The following is a 22,126-nucleotide window of genomic DNA, read 5'->3' as shown; positions in this document are numbered from 1 at the left end:
TGGGCACGTCACCCTAGCTGAAGTGCCACAAAGTTTGACCTATTCATGGCGCTGAAGTTTGACACCAGAAATGAAAGCAATGTTACACGTCTTAGGTTTGACGTGACGTCCAAGATCAAAGGATTGTTAAAATTATGTTTGATTCGACGCCAGAGATCAAAGGGTCGTTCCGCGTCTTAGATTTGACGCCGCACCTGAAATCAAAGAAATGTTATATGTCTTTGGATTGATCAAAGGATTGTTAAAATTAGGTTTGACGCGACGTCAGAGATCAAAGGAGTTTTGCGCATCTTAGTTTTGACGCCACGCCTAAAATCAAAGGAATGTTAGATGTCTTAGGATTCACGTGACATCTGAGATTTTCGTTAATATTGCTGTGCAATTAACGAAGCTGTGCAAACAAACAGTGACACCCGCTACATTTAACCCGTGAACACCCAACACAGTGTTGCCATGGCAACTCACTTTTACTGTCGAGCATATTGGTTAAGACCCTGATCATCGTTGTTAGATTGTCCTCATTGGCATTAGTCATGTCAATGACGGCCATAATTCTGCCAGGCCTACCTCCGGCTACAAATATGGTCGATTTCAGCAACATAAGTAATATACAGTACATGTACCATATAAGGTATAGGATTGGTTTCAATGGTTTTCATTCTACTTTAACATGTGATTGCATAATCACGAGTTGTTACAAAAAGCATGAAACACATATTCAGAACGCATTGAAATTACAACAATTTTTTTAAAAAGATAAAATAGCTCTCTTATATTACAGTTGTTTTTTAAATCTTTAATTCAATTTTCACATTGCGTTTTCGTATTCAATCAAGATTTCCAATCAAAATCATTAAAATTGCGTCACATTAGACAATGTAACAGATGTTAAACAATTGATATATTTTCGCTTTCTTCGTGTAATTGTTTTTTCAAACACTTTTAAAACATTAAATCTGCAAACTAAATCACAAAACAAAACGTTTTAAAAAGAACTTACACCACACTTTACCTTTATTTGCATTTTTTGGCATTATTGAAGGCGGTGGTGGTTCTGTTGTAATTTGTGCACCTGTAAAACCAAGCTCGTCATTAATATTGTTAGATAATGCAATAATGAACAATAAAGAATAAAATAGAATTCAGATCAAGACTCGAATATCATAGTATATCGTTAGTAGTACATCAACTGAGGGAAAGTCAGTACAACCATGCATAAAGGTAGGTCCATACGTCCATGCAGAGTTAATTCAAGATGTTCACATGTGGCAAAAGCGAATGTGCAACTCTAAATACACTGCAAGATTACACTATTTAAAGATATCATAAATCATATGACTAGATTATAAGCTCATTTCAAGATAAAAGAAGGAAATCAGCATCGACTACTACTTTCAAAGCATCTACATTTCCAAATTTATAACAATTCAGTTTACATGTACAAGACCGCAGGTACAAAAGCTTAGAAAAATTAGAATATTTAGCTTCTATCCTTCCTACTGAACAGTTTTCAACTAATGCTGATATATATGAAGCACATCGTTGTTTCTCATCTATCTTTCTTGTACATGTACCATTGCATTCCCAAAGCCATGGAAAAGGGTGGAATGGGTGGTGTTCTTTTACCTTGCAAAATCTCTTTGTGTTCGTGTGGTGCAGACTTCTACTGAAACACTCGCGGTACTTTACCCAGTAAGACGGTATTCTTAAGCTTTCGTAAAAATTTCTGCACATACAATTTTACCCAAAATGAACAGGAAATAATTAGAGAAAAGTTATTTGGTTTATTAAAATAATACATTAGTAACATAACATGCATCAAATATAATTTAAAAACAAATAAGAAAATCTGTCATGAAGATATTGTAGAGTCCTTATTTCGATTCACAAACCATAACCACGGGAGCAAACAAAGATAAAGTTGTTAGTTTCAAAAGAACAATGGTCGTAATTTAAATCAAGTTCTGAGATCAAATGTTTGATCAAATGTTTGATGGTCACTATGAAAAGGGTGAGGTCCTCGTGTTAGAAGGGTTGTTGTTATCAGCAATATTTCTGAAGGCAGCAAAGGGATCGGTATTACCCGTTCCCCCACCGCTTGGATTTTGGGAAGGTATACCAAAACTGGAGAAAGGGTTCATGCCGTTGGGTTGACTCGTTTGTCCAAAGATACCACTAGAGTCCGATGCGGTTCCACTGGCTCCTGAATAGATATCAAAGAATTATTCTTATGCACATTATTATCATTATCGTTAATTGATGTATCTTTCCCCCTTGCAACCGCAGTTGCGTTTCTTAGTATAACAAAGACACATCGTTTCAATCAAACGGTCATGCTTTGATTTTTTCTGAATGTGAAACGTACTTTGCCTCATTCCAAAAGCAATTCATTTATAATATTTTGTAGCTTAAACTTTATTTCTGCACAAAACGCATATTTGTCGTATGTCTAAAGCAACAACCAATTGTATGTTGGTAGGAGTAAAAATATCCGCATAAAACAAAAGCTCACCGCTGGAAGAGTCAGGGAAAGGATTATTGGAGGATCCCAATCCTTGTAAAAAGTCTACAGGAAAAAACGGAGATGATGAAGTAGTGCAACCATCAGCCCCGCGTTAGATACAGGTGCTTACACGTCATCTTATTCTAAGTTATATCAATTCTGCAAGCACTGCAGTAATATTTTTTCTATATTCAGTATGTAATAGATGTAATACAAGCAACCACAGTGTATTACTAATAACTATCCCGGCATGCACCGCAGTTGCTCCAACTTGATACCCACTTCATCCTACCCACTTACGAGCACAAATATATACCAGTATAAATATCACTTACCTAAATTACCAGGGGGAGGATTAAAAACACCTGGAGTTTCCTGGTTATTTCCAGTGCCTAGGACAGAAGGAAATATTCAAGAAAACTTTCTACAGAAATACCAACCCATAACATATTGTCTAATACATGCGAGGAGGAATACAGTGCAGGACTCTACAACGCTCGGTTTTTTTTTATTTTCGACAAACTTTCATTTACAATTTGGTTCTTAATGAATCAATATGGTCGTATGATTTTACTATAAAGTAAAACTTATGCGGTACCAATTTTAATACACCAGATGCACATTTCGACAAATAATGTCTCTTCAATGATGCTCATGCCGAAATTTTGAAAAATCGAAATAACAATAAACTTGTAGGAGCTAAAAGGAAAACTAGAGTGCCAAAAACTGGAGCCAAAGTCGTCCAAAGATAAGAGCTATGCATGAGGGAAATAATCCTTAATTTTGAATGAATTTCTAAAGTTTATCGCAGCAATTAAATATACATCCGTATATAAATCATTTTACACGAATTGTCGTTTGTCAGGAAATGGTCGTCGATTATGTATGCAAGCAACATCATAAAAACATTTTTCCTAAATTTCAAGTTTCTAGTTTAGATTTTAAACTGATTCTATCTATTAATCTACCTAGTTTATATTTTAGAATGATACTATCTATAAATCCATAACTGTACAAAGAACATACCTGGCAAAGTGGGTGTCTGGCCAGCTTGTCCTCCTGGAAAATAATTAACGTTTTATTTAAATTAGAATCTAGGCGAAGAAACACGCTGAATTCTCTTGCAAATAAATCTATATACAACCTAAGTAAGCGCTGGTATTTGTAATTCAGTATATCAGTTGTATTTCAAATCCATAATTTAACAAATTGATCATCATACTTAAGAATTGTGGTTTGTGATGAATAAACGTATAATAAACTAATGCACTAACCCCCGTTATTTGGTGAATTTGGAGCTCCCATCTCGGGTAATCTTGGAAATCCGGGTGGCATAAAAGGAGGGAAATTTGGGGTTCCGCTGAATGGATCGGGTAGTCCTGTTAAATTGCCACCCGGAAGATTACCAAATAAATTCATGCCAGGAATACCAGCAAATGGATTACTGCCTTGGCCCCCAGGTAATGGGTTCATGCCAGGAAGACCTCCCAATGGATTACTTCCTTGTCCTCCACCTGATGGGTTCATGTCAGGAATACCAGCAAATGGATTATTGCCTTGGCCTCCACCTGATGGGTTCATGGGAGGAAGACCTCCAAATGGATTACTTCCTTGTCCTCCACCTGATGGGTTCATGCCAAGAATACCAGCAAATGGATTATTGCCTTGGCCTCCACCTGATGGGTTCATGGAAGTAAGACCTCCAAATGGATTACTTCCTTGTCCTCCACCTGATGGGTTCATGGGAGGAAGACCAGCAAATGGATTATTGCCTTGGCCTCCAGGTAATGAGTTCATGCCAGGAAGACCTCCCAATGGATTACTTCCTTGTCCTCCACCTGATGGGTTCATGCCTAGAAGACCTGCAAATGGATTACTTCCTTGTCCTCCACCTGATGGGTTCATGCCTCGAAGACCTGCAAATGGATTACTTCCTTGTTCTCCACCTGATGGGTTCATGCCTGGAAGACCTGCAAATGGATTACTTCCTTGTTCTCCACCTGATGGGTTCATGCCTGGAAGACCTGCAAATGGATTACTTCCTTGACCTCCACCTGATGAGGTTACACCTGGAGGACCTCCAAATGGAGCATTAGCTGGACCTCCAGCTGAATTACCAGGAAGAAAGCCTATTGGGTTACTTCCTTGAGGTCCTCCAAATGTATTCATACCTGGAAGAAAACCCAATTCAATATTAGATTGATTTCCGCCTAATGGATTATTACCTTGTGTGTCAGGCAACTGGGAGTTACCTGGAAGATTTCCAAATGGATTGATGCCTTGGGTTCCGTCTAATGGATTGGCACCAGGTAGACCACCGAAGGGATTGTTACCATTATTTCCCGCTTGTGGAGTGTTCCCTTGAAGACCTGCAAATTGATTATTGCCTTGAGGTCCACCAAGCGGACCCCTGCCTTGGGCTCCACCAAACGGATTACCGGATTGAGCTCCGCCGAATGGGTTACCACCTTGACCCCCGCCCGATGGATTCAGACCTGGAAGACCACCAAAAGGATTATTACCATGATTTCCAGTTAACTGGCTACCGCCTGTTAGAGCACTATTGCCTTCGTTTCCACCCAAAGGATTAGTTCCCGGGGCGGGTCCAGCACTTTCAATGGCCTGAAGAGCCTGAAGGAAATTTTCGAAATTTGGAAGAGGAGTTTGAGTCTGTGCTGTACCTCCTGTATTACCATTGTTTCCCAATAATGATGATAAATCGACATTTTGTCTTCCTGATCCGCTTCCTGCTCTTAGGAGGGCTGACAGATCGGGAACTCCATTGCTTCCCGAATTAACTTGACCAGTGCCCAAACCAACGTTTTCGGGGAACGTAAGACCTGGAAGAAGTTCTATAAAACCAGAGTTCTACTATATTATTCCAAGATAAAACTTTATGATATAACTCAAACAGACATTAAAGCTTGAATTTGTGGCTCACCTGACACACCCGAGTTCTGCGGCTGAGCTTCTGTACAGAAGAGAAAGAAACAAAAGATAGTGGATGTACAAGTATCATTTTACCTTCACCATTATGATATAGTGAGCAATTGTTACGATATGAACCAATCAGAATCAGGGAATAACTCTTCTCATTAGTTATTTGTGACCGTTAAGGTAGCTTTAACGGTCTGAAACTGAGTTTTATCGGCGAGGCGTTAGTTGAGACGGTAAATGGATGTTTGCAACCATTTAAATCAGCATTAACGATCGCAAATAATACACGAAAAGATAGTTATTCATTTTTAAATGCAATTTATGCATTTTCTTGATGTTTACATCTTTTTTGTTGAGATTTGCCTTTTTTGTTAAATGAAATACGCAACGATACATTTACATTTGACGCCATACTTTTTGGGTCATTCTATTATGAAGTTGCAATGGAAAGTTTTCCGTCTTGTTGATGTTCGTGTGATAGCCTCAAATATCAGAACCAATCAGAATGCAGATTACAAAACAACAGCATTGGAATTTTCATTAAATTTGAAATTATTAAAGACAGTAAGTAACTATATCAAATCTCTTTCAAAGTCATAAGATGCCAGGAACCAAAGTTAGACGAATACTTCTGATCAATAAATGGGTAATGCCTTCATTGATAGTGGTTATCATTCAGATCAGGGTTATGCGTTAGACTAGTAGTTGTCTTTACTTTCTTGTCTGCAACACATTTTAGAAATAGTTCATAAATCACTGGCACACCTTTATTTGCAAACCATGTTACTAAAAGACCGAAAAGGCCCACGAAAAACTACTAATACAGCTTTAGTCCAGTTAAGTAAAGTAAGCTCCAGGTTCTGTATTTCGAGAAACAATGTGAAAGCAACTCTACTCACATCCATTCACCACCACTTATTAACCACTACTCACACTCATTCACCACTACCCACACTCACTCACCACCACTCACACACCACCACTCACTCACCACTACTCACACTCACTCACCACCACTCACCCTCACTCACCACTACTCACTCACCACTACTCACACTCATTCACCACCACTCACCATTACTCACACTCACTCATCACTACTTACACTCACTCACCACCACTCACCACTACTCACACTCACTCACCACTACTCACATTCACTCACCACCACTCACCACTACTCACCCTCACTCACCACTACTCACTTACCACTACTCACACTCACTCACCACTACTCACACATCACTACTTACACTCACTCACCCTCACTCACCACTACTCACCACTACTCACACTCACTTACCACCACTCACACACCACTACTCACACTCACTCACCACTACTCACACTCAGTCACCACTCACTCACTCACCACCACTCACACTCACTCACCACCACTCCACTCACACTCACTCACCACCACTCACCACCACTCACCACTACTCACACTCACTCACCACTACTCAGTCTACTCACACTCAATACCACTCACTCACCACAGCTCACACTCATCACCACTCACACTCACTCACTACCACTCACACACCACTACTCACACACCACTACTCAGTCTACTCACACTCACTAACACTCACTCATTCACCACCAATCTCACTACCACTCAAACTCGCTACCACTCACTCATCACTCATACAAAGTTAACCATTTACCACCTACACTATAGCATTGTCCATTCTGAATGACACTTCTGTTGTTCCCCAGTTAGATTTCATTGATCTCTTATTTCGTAAAGTTGTATCAACCATGATATAAATGAAGACTTCCCCTATCCATTTGACTTTGATCTGATCATGCAGTAAATGGTACTTACGTGTAGAGGGTAACCATGACATCTGATTATTATTTCCACCTATTCAATAAAAAAAACCCGCAATGGTCATGTATAGATCTGATCCATTAATGTAATTTTTCCAAATTTCCATAAACATTTTGACAATTACAGAAAAACAAGAAAAGCTGGAGGACGTGATGTGTTTGCGTTGAAGTATTGAGCATTATTGTGATGCAGATAACTATTGGATAGGTACGTCATTCAAATTTACTGTTGTCATTAACAACGCAAATGATTCCTGATAACGTAACTATGTAGATCTAATGCAAAATGCTGGAAATAAGCATTATGTAAGTATTCCATAACAACGCATGCCCCATACGAGCCCCACGTCAAGTCGTTTGCGTATCTTACAGCAACCATTTATGCATAGATTAATCAAAATACAAAGATAAATAATGGGAAAGTTGAATTTGATAAACATATTGCCTTGAGTGTTATTTATATATATATTGGTTTAATCTATTTAATTTTAATTCAAAACATGTCATAGATCATCTGTCAAAGAAGATGTCATTTTCGTTGCATCAAACAACCCTTTGCTCGTCTCCTCAGCCTCCGATTCTATCTCCCTTCAGCATTCTGAACAATCAAGCATAACACGGTCAGTATATGTGCTTCTATCTAGGCTCTTCAACAGGCACAACTTTATTCTATACGAGTTTCTGCCACTTAAGCGTCCACACGCAGTGTCTAAGTCTCTTGTGTGTTTGAATATAAAGTTGAAAAAAATTATAATCAGATATTTTGGGACGATCGGGCGGATATTCTTTTTTTTATAGGAATTTGGTATGTCCTTATTTAACATTCTGTCAGTAAATTAAATGAATAGGTGAAAACAGAGAAGTAGTCATAGTACAAAAAACAATTCAGTAAATCCTGAAACTGTGATACGCTTTTGTTAGAACAATTCAACAGTGACGAAAAGGAAGGAAATAGTATATATATATATATATCTACTCATTAGAGAAGATTTACTTCATTACTCATTAAGTTTAACCTTTGTAGAGAAATATCCAGAAAACTACGTATACATTAAAAGTATATACCTCTTCAAAATGTTTGATCACATTATACATATCAATATCTCTCTTGAGGTCTTTTAATCCTTTTTAATCCATTGGATTGAAAGTGTAAAAAGCAGGTAATATAATTATATTTGCTATTCAAATTTAGAAACAATTTCAATTTATCTGTGTGTAAAGTTTCACAGCACAACATACCTGGCGTTCCGGTCGCACCTCCAAAAGGATTTGCACCTGGTAATGAGAACATGGTAGCCTGTCCATTATTTCCTATAAAACAACACATGAAATAATAAAATATCATATGATTATGCATGCAAATGTGAATAATTTCTATGATTGAGTATTTATTGACTTGTATATGAAATATTGTTTCTACATCTCTTTCATGTATATATATTATATATGTTATAACTTTAATTTTTGAATGGCGAAAAAGTTGCATGGCTAGCGTTTAGCAATGAATTTGCTTATGTACACGTCCAAAAGACACGTTTGTGTTTATTGCTGTCTACATGGGAACTATACTACATGCATTATCACTAATCATTACCTTATACTTTTAGTCCTCCTAGCCCAATATTTTCTCCAAATGAGTTTGTTGGCTTTCTTGTTGCCTAATTATTAAGATGTGCCCCTCTTATGACGGACAATAAATAATTTTAATATTGCATCTACACAGTGATTTATAGAATCCTTCTATAGGTTGGTGCTCACCTTACTATGTTAAGTATTGTCGCTGATCCTTACCTAATCCCAGTGGGTTTGGTTGTCCAGTGCCCAGTGGGTTTCCTTGTCCAGCGCCCAGTGGGTTTGGTTGTCCAGTGCCCAGTGGGTTTGGTTGTCCAGCGCCAAGTGGGTTTGGCTGTCCAGCGCCCAATGGGTTTGCTTGTCCAGCGCCCAGTGGGTTTGCTTGTCCAGCGCCTAATGGGTTTCCCTGTCCAATCATAAACGGGTTATTGTTTCCATTTCCTACGAAATCAATAACAAATCATGAGTAAGTGCATCATATGTACATGTTGCAAACCCTTTCTGGAAAGATATGGATTCTGTACTTTACATATAGATCATGTCTTGATACTAATGATATATCTTATAATTCATCAAAGTTACCGAAGAAAAAAATAGCGCATCCTATAGAAATTTGAATGAGAAGGTACTTTAAATAAAGATATGTCTAATAATCAAAGTTAGCGAAAAAGCAAAACATAGCACATTCTATGGAATAAGAAGAGAGTGAAATACATCAAAAACACAAATAACACATTCTGCAGAAGTCGGACTAAGATGGGTGTGAAATACTTTAGACCTGTTTTTGATCCAGTTTTATAAACTTCATTAACACTTCTATGCTTTTTCATGACACATCAAGCTTAATACATTGTAAGTATTTGAACATTTTACATAATTTAGAAGACGTTATGAAGAACTCGCTTTTTTGCCCATAATTTCCAAATATAATGCGCTGATGCAAAATATGTTTATTTTTATTCTCCACAGGTAGAGAAAGCGAAGAGTGAGATAAAATGTTGTGAGTATATTATTTTTAACAAATGGGAAATTGTGCTGTTCTGGAATAGTGTTTCCTTTTACTTTAAAGTATTTTTTTACAAATACAAAGATTGTAGGTAAAATACACTGCAGATTCAAACATTTCAGAAATTGTTGTCAAATCTAGTTCCAAAAATTCAAGGTCCCCCAACCCTGACACTAAACCATGCAAATTATTTTTATGGGGCAATAGATAAAACATCTAAGCATAACCAAAAATACAAGAATTGTCCACGAACCTTGTAGCCATGCAGGAAGTCCTGTGCCTGGGGTTTGTCCTAAGGAAAACAACCATACAATTTCACATATTATAGCTAAATAATGCATTCTTTATAGAGGCTAAATTCACAAATCATGAAATCACAGAAGATTTGAGAACCTAGAGATTCCGAAGTTGTAGCCCCTGACCCTTGAACAACTTCTGTGAAGGGACTCCCTGCTAAAAACAAACCATAATCTTCAACTCTGGTGTCCACTTAAACCTTACTAAGGCATATAATGTATGTGTATATATTCAATTCATGCTAATAGAGTAAACAGAAAAAGTATGTTTTACTCACCGATATTTCCTTGTGACGGATTTGGCACTGCAAAACAAAACAAGAAAATGCATGTATTTTAAACAATATTATCTAACGATTCTCTGCTTTATCAAGACTCTTCTCTGTTGGCCTAACAATGCATCTCTTTAAGATTCATAAATAACTGGCGTCATTCATAAAGTCAAATCTCAAGACACAACTTGCCATTCTCTACCCAGAGTTCCATGCGCAAGTGTAACTTGCGTAACGCGCCCTCTGGTGAGAGAATGACAACTTGCACGATCGACCAGACTGGCATGGCGGTGCTACAAATATATAGTACAGGTTAAAAAAAGTACTACACGAATCATTAAACTCTTTCCAAAAATAGTCAAAGCAAGTTTTAAAAAGTCCTTAACTTCCACCATAATCTGCATCAGTATATATCACCAAATAAAGCAAGCCCTCCACTTTTTGCACAAGGTACATTATCGACAAAAGAATTCGAACACAAAACTCTCATTATGTAAACTGTATTAAAATCCTGATGTTAACACATATGATATTTATAAGGACATAGACCGTTTATTTGAGATTAGGAATTTTTAAACATTCGTCTATTTTCAGTCTCCATTAAATAACGATGTAAATTGCTAGAACGTTCCCTGCTATTTGAGAAATGGCTGATGATGTAGAGAGTTTACATGTACCAGCAAAAAGGTCAGATGATTTTCGGATAAAGTTGGAACAACAACAAAAAACCCGGGTGATATTCGGATAGATGGGATTGTGGATGAATAGATGTTCGGACAAGACTGGGTATTATATTAAAGATGCAGTTATGGTAAGTCATCTGATGAACACGTCAGTAATTATGTGTGTATACCACTTCATCCTTTAGATAGCAATAGCATACCCACTAGTATTCAGACAATAAAAGGGATCAAGAAATCAAAACAGATCTTCTAGGATTTGAAAAACGAACTACTTTGTTATAATGTTAACAATTTCACGTTAAATCGTTTTTTGTATCTGCTAAATCACGTGGTACAAACAGAGCATTACAATCGGCTAAGCTGAATTTGACTTGCAATGAATTGTACCTTGATTCCATCGTGCTAAAGTTTGAGAAACAAATAACAAAATTATTTTCAGGTTACACTGAAATAACACAAGTGTCCATTTTCATGCTGTATAGATCGTTTTCACAGCTACATATACCAAGTTTTATTAAGATTACCTTTCCAATGCCACATTGAAATTTTAATTTGATTTTTTCAAAATATGAAAATAATGATAATCTTTCTGATTATAGACATAATGAAGTTTTACATGAATGGTGTCGATAACGAACAGTGGTCAATCTCCTAATTCCTATAAGGATAATTTTGTTTCTGATTGTAAATAATAGTTTAACATAAAATTAACTACATGTCAACTATCGTAATGAGCTTCAACTGAATGGTAGAAGCTTCGTATATAACCATGTTACTAATATGATTTATTTTGAAGATGATAAATACCAGTTTTTCCCTACCATTTTCAAGTTTAATTACAAATGAATGAATGCTGTTATTTTAGTATATGCAATTTTTAACACAGTGAAAAAATGACCATATGTTGCCATATTTCCACAAAGTTTACTCACACATGGAGTATTTTAACACATTGATTTAAAAAAAAAAAAAAACTCACGAAGGCTTCCTTGTGGTAGACCCGGTACTGTAAAATAGAATACGAATATATAAGCACCAAACATATAGTTATTTTAATGTGTTCACCAATTTGCCTAAAAAGGTTTAACTAATAGTGAAATGGGACACTTTCATAAAACCAGATTTTATGAACGTTGAACCATTTCAATTTTTACCAAACTGATGAAATATCTGAATAAAAACCTTGTTCATGTGCCATGTGTATGAAAACGAGTCATCACTAAGATCAAATGTAATGCACGCAGCATTCAATCATGTCTGAAGGGTGTACTCAGTGCACCTGATATGCGAGGGTAAACTCTTCAAACGTGACAAACAGCTGGGGTACCGGTGACAGAATTCCTACTATATACACCCCTATAAAATTCGAAAGCGTTTACATGAGTTAAATGAATGACAAGCAGGATCGTCACTCTGAAAACACAGAACCAATAATTAAAATAAAAAATAGTGGCATTACAAAATTTCAATTCCCTGAAATCCACATACTGCAGTTACATGATTTACACAGAAAACATTTCGAACACGTCGTACTCATTGAAATGAACTGCATTATAACCCGATGTTAACACACAAAATGAGCACATCACCTATAGCCATTATACGCATGCTCAAACACTGCAGGCATTGCTTTTTCTGAGTCTTTTTAATTCAAGATAATCTTTCCATAGGTGTTTTTTTATTTGGAGCTCTAGAGACCCATATTTCGCTGTTCTCTTTTCGGTTGCTTTTGAAATCTTTCCGAATTTTTTAGATAATCATATGATAAGATATTTGTAAATACATTGAACATCTCGAAATGTCTGGTGTACATCTACATTTGAAATAAAATAAGAGAGTTTTAATGACTGGTATAAAAGTTGGTACATGTTTCTTGCACTCCACTCATATTGAAAAGATAAACTTTAGAAAAGCACAATAAATTCCATCAACAGAAAAAAAGGATGACGTCAGTGGTTGCTGTGGAATCGTTAAATTTCGTGGGGGCTGAATTTTCGTGGATTTCATGGGTACCTCTATCCCACGAATTTCAAACCACATCGAAAAACAATTTATGCAAGACTTCAATGTACAGAAAACATATCCCCAAAATTATAGTTTAACAAAACAGAAAAATCTCCACAATTTATGAAAATTGGCCTTCACGAATTTAAATGATTCCAAAATATGCTCAATAGAAAACAACCATGTTTTTCCTACATGTAAACCAAGCATAGAAATATGACATGAATTTCCTTTCTTTCCTATTTGAAGAGAATTAATAGAATGAAACGACAAGGGACATTGCACAGAAATTAGTTTTACGTGTAGCAGCCAATCCCGAACCAATACTCGCGCGTGTGAACGATACCTCGATTAGATCGGAAAGCGGGTCGCTGTTGAAATTGTGGTGGTAAAACTAAAATAAAGTAGACGACGAATACGCTAAATGAAAAAAGGTGGAGATGACGAACAGTGATCAATCTCATAAACTCTATACTATTCCACAAGAAGAAACATTGTTTTATTGAAATGCTTTATGAATGTTTCAAAGAATAATTTCCATATTCTAAAGCCCAGTATATCCCAAATAAATGTATAAACAAATGATAGTTTTCAACAATGAAAACTAAAATCACAAAGACTGTGTCTGAAGTATGAAAATTTATAGACGTCTGTATTGATAAAACAAGACGAGGGCTAAAGTGTGGTTGATCAGAAAAAATGGTCATATTTTACAAATATGGAAATGTCCTGCTCTTACCAGCATCTGTAAGGGTAACTCGTTCTGTAACACAAATGATATTATGCTTTATATGTCACAATTGTGCCATTTAAAAAGATCTTTAAGCTCGTACATAAATTCAGTTAACATTTTAACGTTTTTGTTTTCATTTGTTTTACGCCCCTTTTAGGGTTTTTCACTCATATTGAGACGTCAACAGCTGTAGGTGAAGTACCACAAATTTAGACCTAGGCTTAGCTCCCAGAGCGTGAATAATTTTGATCATAAAAGAAAGTAGTTGTTGCCCGTCTCACAGAAAATGAATAATCTTTCAAGTCACAAACTCAAAAATTATCTAGAAAAGTCATTCTTCAATTTCTTAATGAAAAACAGGGATTTATCTACTTCATCTTAACCATATGAATAAAAAAAAAAACGTTCAAAACAAATGTCTGGTTTATCATTTGTATATTTTATAAGAATTAAATCATACACCTTGTGCATAATTGTTATAATATGATTATTAAATGATTTTTAAAACACCAAAATCTATTTTCATTAAAAAGACGGCACAAGACGAGATCAACGAAAGCTAAAAGATGATGGTAAAAGAATTTATCTATCATATCGTTCTCCTGAAAGGTGAAGATCAATCTCATAAATCCCATAAGCAATACAAAATAGATAGTTGAGCAAACACAGACCCCTGGACACACCAGAGGTGGGATCAGGTGCCTATGAGGAGTAAGCATCCCCTGTCGACCGGTCACATCCGCCGTGAATCGATTTGCTCTCACTGCGAAGTGACTCTAGTTAACATTGAACCCCTAATGTAGCCTTAGTAAGACGTGGGAGGGTGTGGACCAACCAATCAAATGACCGAACATCCGCCGTGGACCAACCAATCAAATGACCGAACATTCACCGTGGACATTTAGATAACTCTCTGAAATGTTGATGGACATTTCACTGTGGGAAAAGAAAATACCCCTTTTTCAAAATATTTCCTCCGTTTGGGTGATACTAATGATGTCTAAGTTTGTCGTCCTAATTGAACCACTTTGTGTTTAACTCCCCTTGCGAATATAAAGAAAGATCTCAAACTCCCATACCAATTACTTATGCAAAACAAAGCCTACAGAGAAACGGAAAATCTACAGGCAAGCTCAAAATAGATGAGCGGAGACGCCGTAATTCGATTAATCTGCAGACAAAGGGGTTATCAACAACTTTTTGTATCACTGTCGTCCTACATAGTAAACACATCCATTAGTATTCAGAAAATAAATTGTCTCTATTACATAATAAAAGATAAAGTAACGGCTTTAGGTTATGGACACCCAACATTGTGGACACATCAAATGATGTTGTAATTTCTGTGTTCATGTGATATTTTCTATCATTTGATCAAACAAAACTGTAAATCTGTCATTGATACATAACACGCAACCAAACAAATTCAATTGTGGGGTATTGTTTCTCCATTGTAAAGATTTGTGTATAATGAAAAATTAAAGATGGTTTCATGGGAAACTTTTGTGGTAAATATGATTTTCATAAATATTTCGAACAATGAAATATGTTGACTATCCTATGACCGTCAGTGCTTTTTTTTAAAAAAAACCCAACAAATATCAGATTTTCATTCAATGGCAAACCATGCAAAAATAGAAATAGTTGTTAAAACAATGCGTCTATTAGAATATGAAATCTTACTTCATCATATACAACAATTCAGCATATTATGTTTCGTTGTAAGTTGCCGTATAAATATACTGAACAGCATATTGCAAAAACAAATGCCAAACACCACACATTACAAACTGGGGTGGTTAGTTTAAATTGCAGTGATTTATACCTTGATTCCATTGTGCTACTGTTAGAATAATGAAGAACAGACAACGATATCATAAAATAATGATCATCAACATTGATTTCACATCAAAGATAAATGATATTCCTCAAAAGATCAACGTGAATAGATATTCTTCGTTTCGTGTCTTTATTACTTTGAGCAATACGGTCATCAGTTACATAGTATATACCAAATCAAAGACACTATCTTAAGCGCACGCAAAATACATGTACTAGTGCAATAATTTCCCATTCAGTGACTTATATATACACAAGTTATATCCACATATACAGTAAAAAGTAGTCACGTTTACTGCAAAGAGGAAAAAATAACATTAATTTGACCTAATAGTAATACAAGGGCGGAATTCTATTATTGTCGCATTTCATATGATCCTTTGATACTGATGTTATGATAGGTAGTTTTATTGTTGTCAGAGAAAACACCATCTTCACAGATAAGCTAGGTGTGTAATACAGGAATACGCTAACATAAAAATTGCTGTCATTGTACATAGAAAATTAATATCGTATAGGGTGGTTTTTTTCCGCATGTGTAAACTTTGGTCATTTTCTAGCTCATAAGTGTACAAATAATTTTAGTGGTATATATTTTGGCAGGCATGAAGTTTCAAAACATGAAAACTGATAAGCAGTGTATTGGTAATTACTTATCTGTAATTAGAATATTTTACTGACTCAGAAACAATTGGCATAAATGAAGCAGTAGTTTATTTACCTCCTGTTGATGACGTAAAAACAACTGCTATACAGAGTTGCCTTTCTTGCGAGCATGCGTCATATTTGGGTGCAAATTTAGCTATTAAAAATTTAGCAGTTTGATACCAAACCGCTAGAATAAACCAATATTATCATCCCGCACAAAAAACCGCAATATGGTATAAAAACCGTGAAGAACCCATTACAATCTGAATGAAAAATACGGTTCTTCTTGTCTCGAAATTGTGCAAGGTAACATGTACAGATTATGCTAGTGTCAAAATAAAAAAATATCTTTGCTTTATTTTCTACTGCGGTTATGATTTTTGTTATTTTCGTTGTGTGATAAATCGGTAAAGTTAGCACTGCAACAAAAGTACTCTGTCCTTAAGACATGTATTTACGTAACATGGGAAGGGTGATTTTTAAATAGGTGTCCCATCACACCAAGAAAATAAGAAAGGGCGAGATAAAAACTGTATACTGTCTAATTCTACTGTCTACCTAATTAGAATTTGAAAGTGGGCGGATCAAAGGATCTAATTCTAATCAGATTGGTTGTCTACCATGCTTGAAAGTCCAATTTAACAGCATTTAAAGTAACACTTACCGTTTGTTGGGAATGGTAAGCCGCCAGCATTGCCTAGTGAAATTCAAATTAGTCCATGAATTAAAACCAGTAACCTCGATCATAATAATAAAGATGTAGTATCATGTCTGATATTTTTGTCTTTAATTTAGATACAGTTTGAAATAAATAGAAATATTGAAACAGTTTACTATTCATAACTTTATTTCTCTGATGTAACTGAAAAGGTTTTTGCAATGATTAACTATCAGTATCAAATTGTTGAATTTTTTATCGTTGGGATCCATACATTGTAACTGTAGAAAAATGTTATTGAAAATCGGCAGATACAACTCCATCACCCTATATCATATGAGGTAATAATACGTGCAAAATCACACCATTATTGAAAATATAATATATGTGTAAGTAATAGGGTGTCATATCGATAGAAGATCATGAGAATGGCACGGGCTGTGTCACGGGAAAACACTTGAACGTACATGGGTAAAGGTTCTTAAAGATGAGGGATAGGTGATCAAGTTTCCAGTACAAATTCTATCATTTAAACACATGAATAAATTGTAACTATTTCTTTCACCAGGTATCAATGCAAACCGTATTAGATATTGATGACAAGAAATCCAAAACGTGGAATATAAAGATCCTATTAATATGAATATGAAATTCTTGTATTCTCCTAGCCTTACCCTTATTCCATGTATGTATACGCAGTGCAGTAATATCCTGTATTTTTTCTGGTGCAAGATGAGTTTTGTATGTATGTATGTATATTTCTGGTGCAAGATGAGTTTTGTATGTATGTATGTATATTTCTGGTGCAAGATGAGTTTTGTATGTATGTATGTATATTTCTGGTGCAAGATGAGTTTTGTATGTATGTATGTATATTTCTGGTGCAAGTTGAGTTTTGTATGTATGTATGTATATTTCTGGTGCAAGATGAGTTTTGTATGTATGTATGTATATTTCTGGTGCAAGATGAGTTTTGTATGTATGTATGTATATTTCTGGTGCAAGATGAGGTTTGTATGTATGTATGTATATTTCTGGTGCAAGTTGTATGTTTGTGCTGGTGAAAATTGCAGTAGAGTTCTAGTGTAAGTTGTAGAGTTCTAGTGTAAGTTGTAAAGTTCTAGTGTAAGTTGTAGAGTTCTAGTGTAAGTTGTAAAGTTCTAGTGTAAGTTGTAAAGTTCTAGTGTAAGTTGTAGAGTTCTAGTGTAAGTTGTAAAGTTCTAGTGTAAGTTGTAGAGTTCTAGAGTAAGTTGTTGAGTTCTAGTGTAAGTTGTAAAGTTCTAGTGTAAGTTGTAAAGTCCTAGTGTAAGTTGTAGAGTTCTGTTGTAGAGTTCTAGTGTAAGTTGTAGAGTTCTAGTGTAAGTTGTAAAGTTCTAGTGTAAGTTGTAGAGTTCTAGTGTAAGTTGTAGAGTTCTAGTGTAAGTTGCCGCACTGTTTGTATATATTTTTCTGATGCAAGTCGCCGTGCGGTCTGGATGTATTTTTTTTATGCAAATTGACCTTCAGTTTTGTATGTGTTTTTCTGGTGCAATTTACCTTACGGTTTTGTTTGCATTTTTCGTGCAAGTGCATTCGTATATCCGTTCAAGTAGTGTATTTCTAGACCCGTTCAATAAGTGTATTTGTATCTGTAACCGTTTAATACATATATATTTGTAACTCTAACCGTTTAATACGTATAATTGTATCTATCTCCGTTCAATATGTATATTTCTATTTCTATCGGTTCAATGCGTATATTCGTATCTCTATCGGTTCAATACGTATATTTGTATTTCTATCCGTTCAATGCGTATATTTGTATCTCTCTCCGTTCAATACGTATATTCAACAGGGGATGCTTACTCCTCCTAGGCACCTGATCCCACCTCTGGTGTGTCCAGGGGTCCGTGTTTGCCCAACTATCTATTTTGTATTGCTTGTAGGAGTTATGAGATTGATCACTGTTCGTTATCTTCACCTTGCATTCATATCTATATCCGTTCAATACATATATTTGTATTTCTATCGGTTCAATACGTATATTTGTATCTCTATTCGCTCAATACGTATATTGGTAGATCCTTTTCCAATAAAATATGGAATTTTAGTTATATGTATACATGTATAAGTGTATAGTGTACACATGAATAATGTAGTGTATAGTATATACATGTATAGTGTATACTGTAAAATGTATAGCGTATTCAGTTTAGTGTACAGTATACGGTATGGAGTTTTGAAGTTGTAATTTTCTGATAAAAACGTCACTTTCTGACAGAACCGTCTCCGAGCGTAGAGACGCCTAAACAACAGTACCCATATACGAGAATTTTCAAGTGATTTGAAAATAGGAATAAGAGTTACATATACAATGTAATATGCATCTAATCGAGAGGCCCTTTTTGAATGTTAATTCTTTGTTTCTGTTTGTTGTTTGTTTTGTTTTTGATGATGAAATGCTATGGAACAGATATACCTAAAATTTTGTCCAAAATATTCATCCGATTGAATGTGTTTAAATTCATTAAACCACGTATCAAATATCATGGGATTTAATGTCGATATATATATACATGTATATAAATAATGTACACAAAATATGAACATATTAAGAAGAAGGTACATGTACTTTTTCACCATTTATCAGCCCTAAAATGAGATATCCTCAAATTCAACCCTAAAATTAGTTTTATCTCAACTTCAACCCTAGAAATGAGTTTATCTCAACTTCAACTTTAAAAATGAGATCATCTTAAATTCAACCCTAAAAATGAGATAATCTCAAATTCTACCAAAATGGCATATACCAAAATTTAGTAGGTGTGCTTAAAGAGAACAAAAGGAGAAAAGATTCTTTCACAGAACTATGACGTCATCAATAGGAAGCAATGTTGGGGAGATTACAATGATCATTTTCCCACAGTAATTGGTAAAATTTGTCCACAGCCGTCGCTCACGCTAACTTTAAGGTAATACAACTTAGTTAATCATACTCATTCAGATTGATGTTGTGTGGATGCTGTGTGATGCTTGTGCTCTATATCTTATTCAGATAAATTGTGTGAAAATATATCGTCTGCTAGTTTTGTTAGTGTATGACGTCATAGTTGTTTGGTTTTTTTACTTTTGTCATAGAGATTCAGTTATATGAAAATATCTAGTAATGCACTTATCTTTCTAAAAAAAACTTCTTAACATGCAGAGAAAATGAGGCAAAAAGGAGTAAAATGTACCTTCTTCATTAATTCAATATACGAATATATCACACTGCGTATTCATACCCATAGGAAACGAAAACGGAGGCAACGAATCAAAAGCTATGAAAAAAATGGATTAAATCATATCATTAATGGTTGATGTTAGTGTAAGAAAAAATATCACTCTAAACAAATATCCTGATTGAAATTCTTACCAGCTCCACCTTGATTTTGATCTACAAAACAGGATATGAACGTGGATGTTAAATCATTGACAAATCGTGAAAGGACAGAACGCCTCATATATTGTAAGTTTACATTATCAACATACAACGTGTGCCACAGGTGCATATTATTGTTAAATCATTCCAGTGAATACAATCACAGTGAGCTTTAAGGTGCACAACATCTTACAGTACACTTCGATGTGAGGAAATCCCTTCCATAAATTATTTGATCATTTGGTGTAATTATACCCCATGGTTATGTTTTCATGACTTAGACTCTTTGGATTAAGATGACCCGTTCCCTATTTAAGATAAACCTGCCATCTTTGAAATATCAATACCAGATTGAAAACTTCATTATGGTATAACTGTTTGATATCAAAGTTCGGGGAAACATTATGGTTAATCACAGACAGGACAGAATACTGATCACGGAGGGAAACACAAAACAAAAAACTGGCATAAACAATTGATCCCAAAGAATTTATCAAGGAGGGGAAACAAGATGATTAATCACTGAGGGGAAACAAGATGATCAATCACTGAGGGGAAAACAAGATGATTAATCACTGAGGGGGAAACAAGATGATTAATCACTGAGGGGAAACAAGGTTATCAATCACTGAAGGGAAAACAAGATGATTAATCACTGAAGGGAAAACAAGATGATTAATCACTGAGGGGAAAAAGATGATTAATCACTGAGGGGAACAAGATAATCAATCACTGAGGGGAAAACAAGATGATTAATCACTGAGGGGGAAACAAGATGACAAGATGATTAATCACTGAGGGAAGAAAAGATTATTAATCACTGAGGGGAACAAGATAATCAATCACTGAGGGGGAAACAAGATGATTAATCACTGAGGGGAAACAAGATGATTAATCACTGAGGGGAAACAAGATGATTAATCACTGAGGGAAACGCTGTGTCCAATAAGAGAAGGGAAACATGATAATTGTTTGAGGAGGGGAAAACAAGATAATTAATGCATGATAATTGTTCAAGGAGGGGGAAACTAGATAATTAATCACAGAGGGGAAACAAGGTAATTAATAAGAGAAAGGAAAACACGGTAATTGTTCAAGGAGGGGGAAACAACATAATTTATCACATAGGGGAAACAAGGTAATTAACTAAAGAAGGGAAAAAACAAAGTAATTGATCAACGAGGAGTTAAACTGGTTTAGGGCCTACATGCGTTCATTGGGAAATATATCATACTAGTGCATAGCAGAACAAGAAAGCGATGACTCTTCCCATACATACAACTCGTGTACCTCGAAGTAAAGGAAGTCTATTCCACTGTTGACGAGCTAAAATAAAGTATATACAATATGTCAGTCATGGCATCTTAATTCAAGAGTGATATGAAATGGTAGATGATGGGGGAAAGAGAAAAGCACCTAAGGTCTCACAAAATATGGTTCTGAATATCTGCTCGATTCAAAGGAAATACGTATATACATTACAGTGATTACACCAAACAAACTTCCAACGAGTCGTGCCGATCGAACACGTCCTGTTATAAACGGAATTGCTCAGCTGATCGAACACGTCCTGTTATAAACGGAATTGCTCAGCTGATCGAACACGTCCTGTTATAAACGGAATTGTTCAGCTGATCGAACACGTCCTGTTATAAACGGAATTGTTCAGCTTATCTTTATTCGTTCAAAGTGTTTGTGCATTAAATGAATGTATTTCTGATTGTTTTAAAAATGTCGAT

At 35.5% G+C, this 22,126-nt stretch overlaps 1 protein-coding gene across 33 annotated transcripts in view; it reads right to left on the bottom strand.

The window, feature by feature from the left end:
• LOC130051876 (collagen alpha-2(IV) chain-like) overlaps positions 1 to 22,126 on the bottom strand; it is a 46,621-nt gene that overhangs the window by 5,505 nt on the left and 18,990 nt on the right. For 8 of the 33 annotated variants that reach the window (XM_056154909.1, XM_056154915.1, XM_056154916.1 and 5 more), the window contains 22 exons: positions 21,678 to 21,713; positions 20,382 to 20,402; positions 20,251 to 20,286; positions 16,994 to 17,026; positions 15,668 to 15,685; positions 13,849 to 13,872; positions 13,456 to 13,503; positions 12,085 to 12,111; positions 11,493 to 11,507; positions 10,429 to 10,455; positions 10,248 to 10,307; positions 10,108 to 10,146; positions 9,068 to 9,289; positions 8,516 to 8,587; positions 7,272 to 7,310; positions 5,445 to 5,474; positions 4,756 to 5,355; positions 3,778 to 4,674; positions 3,530 to 3,562; positions 2,839 to 2,895; positions 1,001 to 1,072; positions 466 to 573 (listed from right to left, as the gene is read on the bottom strand). In XM_056154909.1, coding sequence (XP_056010884.1) covers positions 466 to 573; positions 1,001 to 1,072; positions 2,839 to 2,895; positions 3,530 to 3,562; positions 3,778 to 4,674; positions 4,756 to 5,355; positions 5,445 to 5,474; positions 7,272 to 7,310; positions 8,516 to 8,587; positions 9,068 to 9,289; positions 10,108 to 10,146; positions 10,248 to 10,307; positions 10,429 to 10,455; positions 11,493 to 11,507; positions 12,085 to 12,111; positions 13,456 to 13,503; positions 13,849 to 13,872; positions 15,668 to 15,685; positions 16,994 to 17,026; positions 20,251 to 20,286; positions 20,382 to 20,402; positions 21,678 to 21,713 — 2,514 coding nt within the window. Of the gene's footprint in view, positions 1 to 465; positions 574 to 1,000; positions 1,073 to 1,769; positions 2,204 to 2,512; positions 2,567 to 2,838; positions 2,896 to 3,529; positions 3,563 to 3,777; positions 4,675 to 4,728; positions 5,356 to 5,444; positions 5,475 to 7,271; positions 7,311 to 8,515; positions 8,588 to 9,067; positions 9,290 to 10,107; positions 10,147 to 10,247; positions 10,308 to 10,428; positions 10,456 to 11,492; positions 11,508 to 12,084; positions 12,112 to 13,455; positions 13,504 to 13,848; positions 13,873 to 15,667; positions 15,686 to 16,993; positions 17,027 to 20,250; positions 20,287 to 20,381; positions 20,403 to 21,677; positions 21,714 to 22,126 lie in introns of those variants that run through there. The other 25 variants (XM_056154914.1, XM_056154922.1, XM_056154926.1 and 22 more) reach the window with 18 other exon arrangements.

Source organism: Ostrea edulis, chromosome 2 (assembly GCF_947568905.1).
Source record: "Ostrea edulis chromosome 2, xbOstEdul1.1, whole genome shotgun sequence".
Taxonomy (NCBI): domain Eukaryota; kingdom Metazoa; phylum Mollusca; class Bivalvia; order Ostreida; family Ostreidae; genus Ostrea; species Ostrea edulis.
Note: the sequence above shows the minus strand (reverse complement) of the source record. Positions and strands in the feature narration are given on the sequence as shown.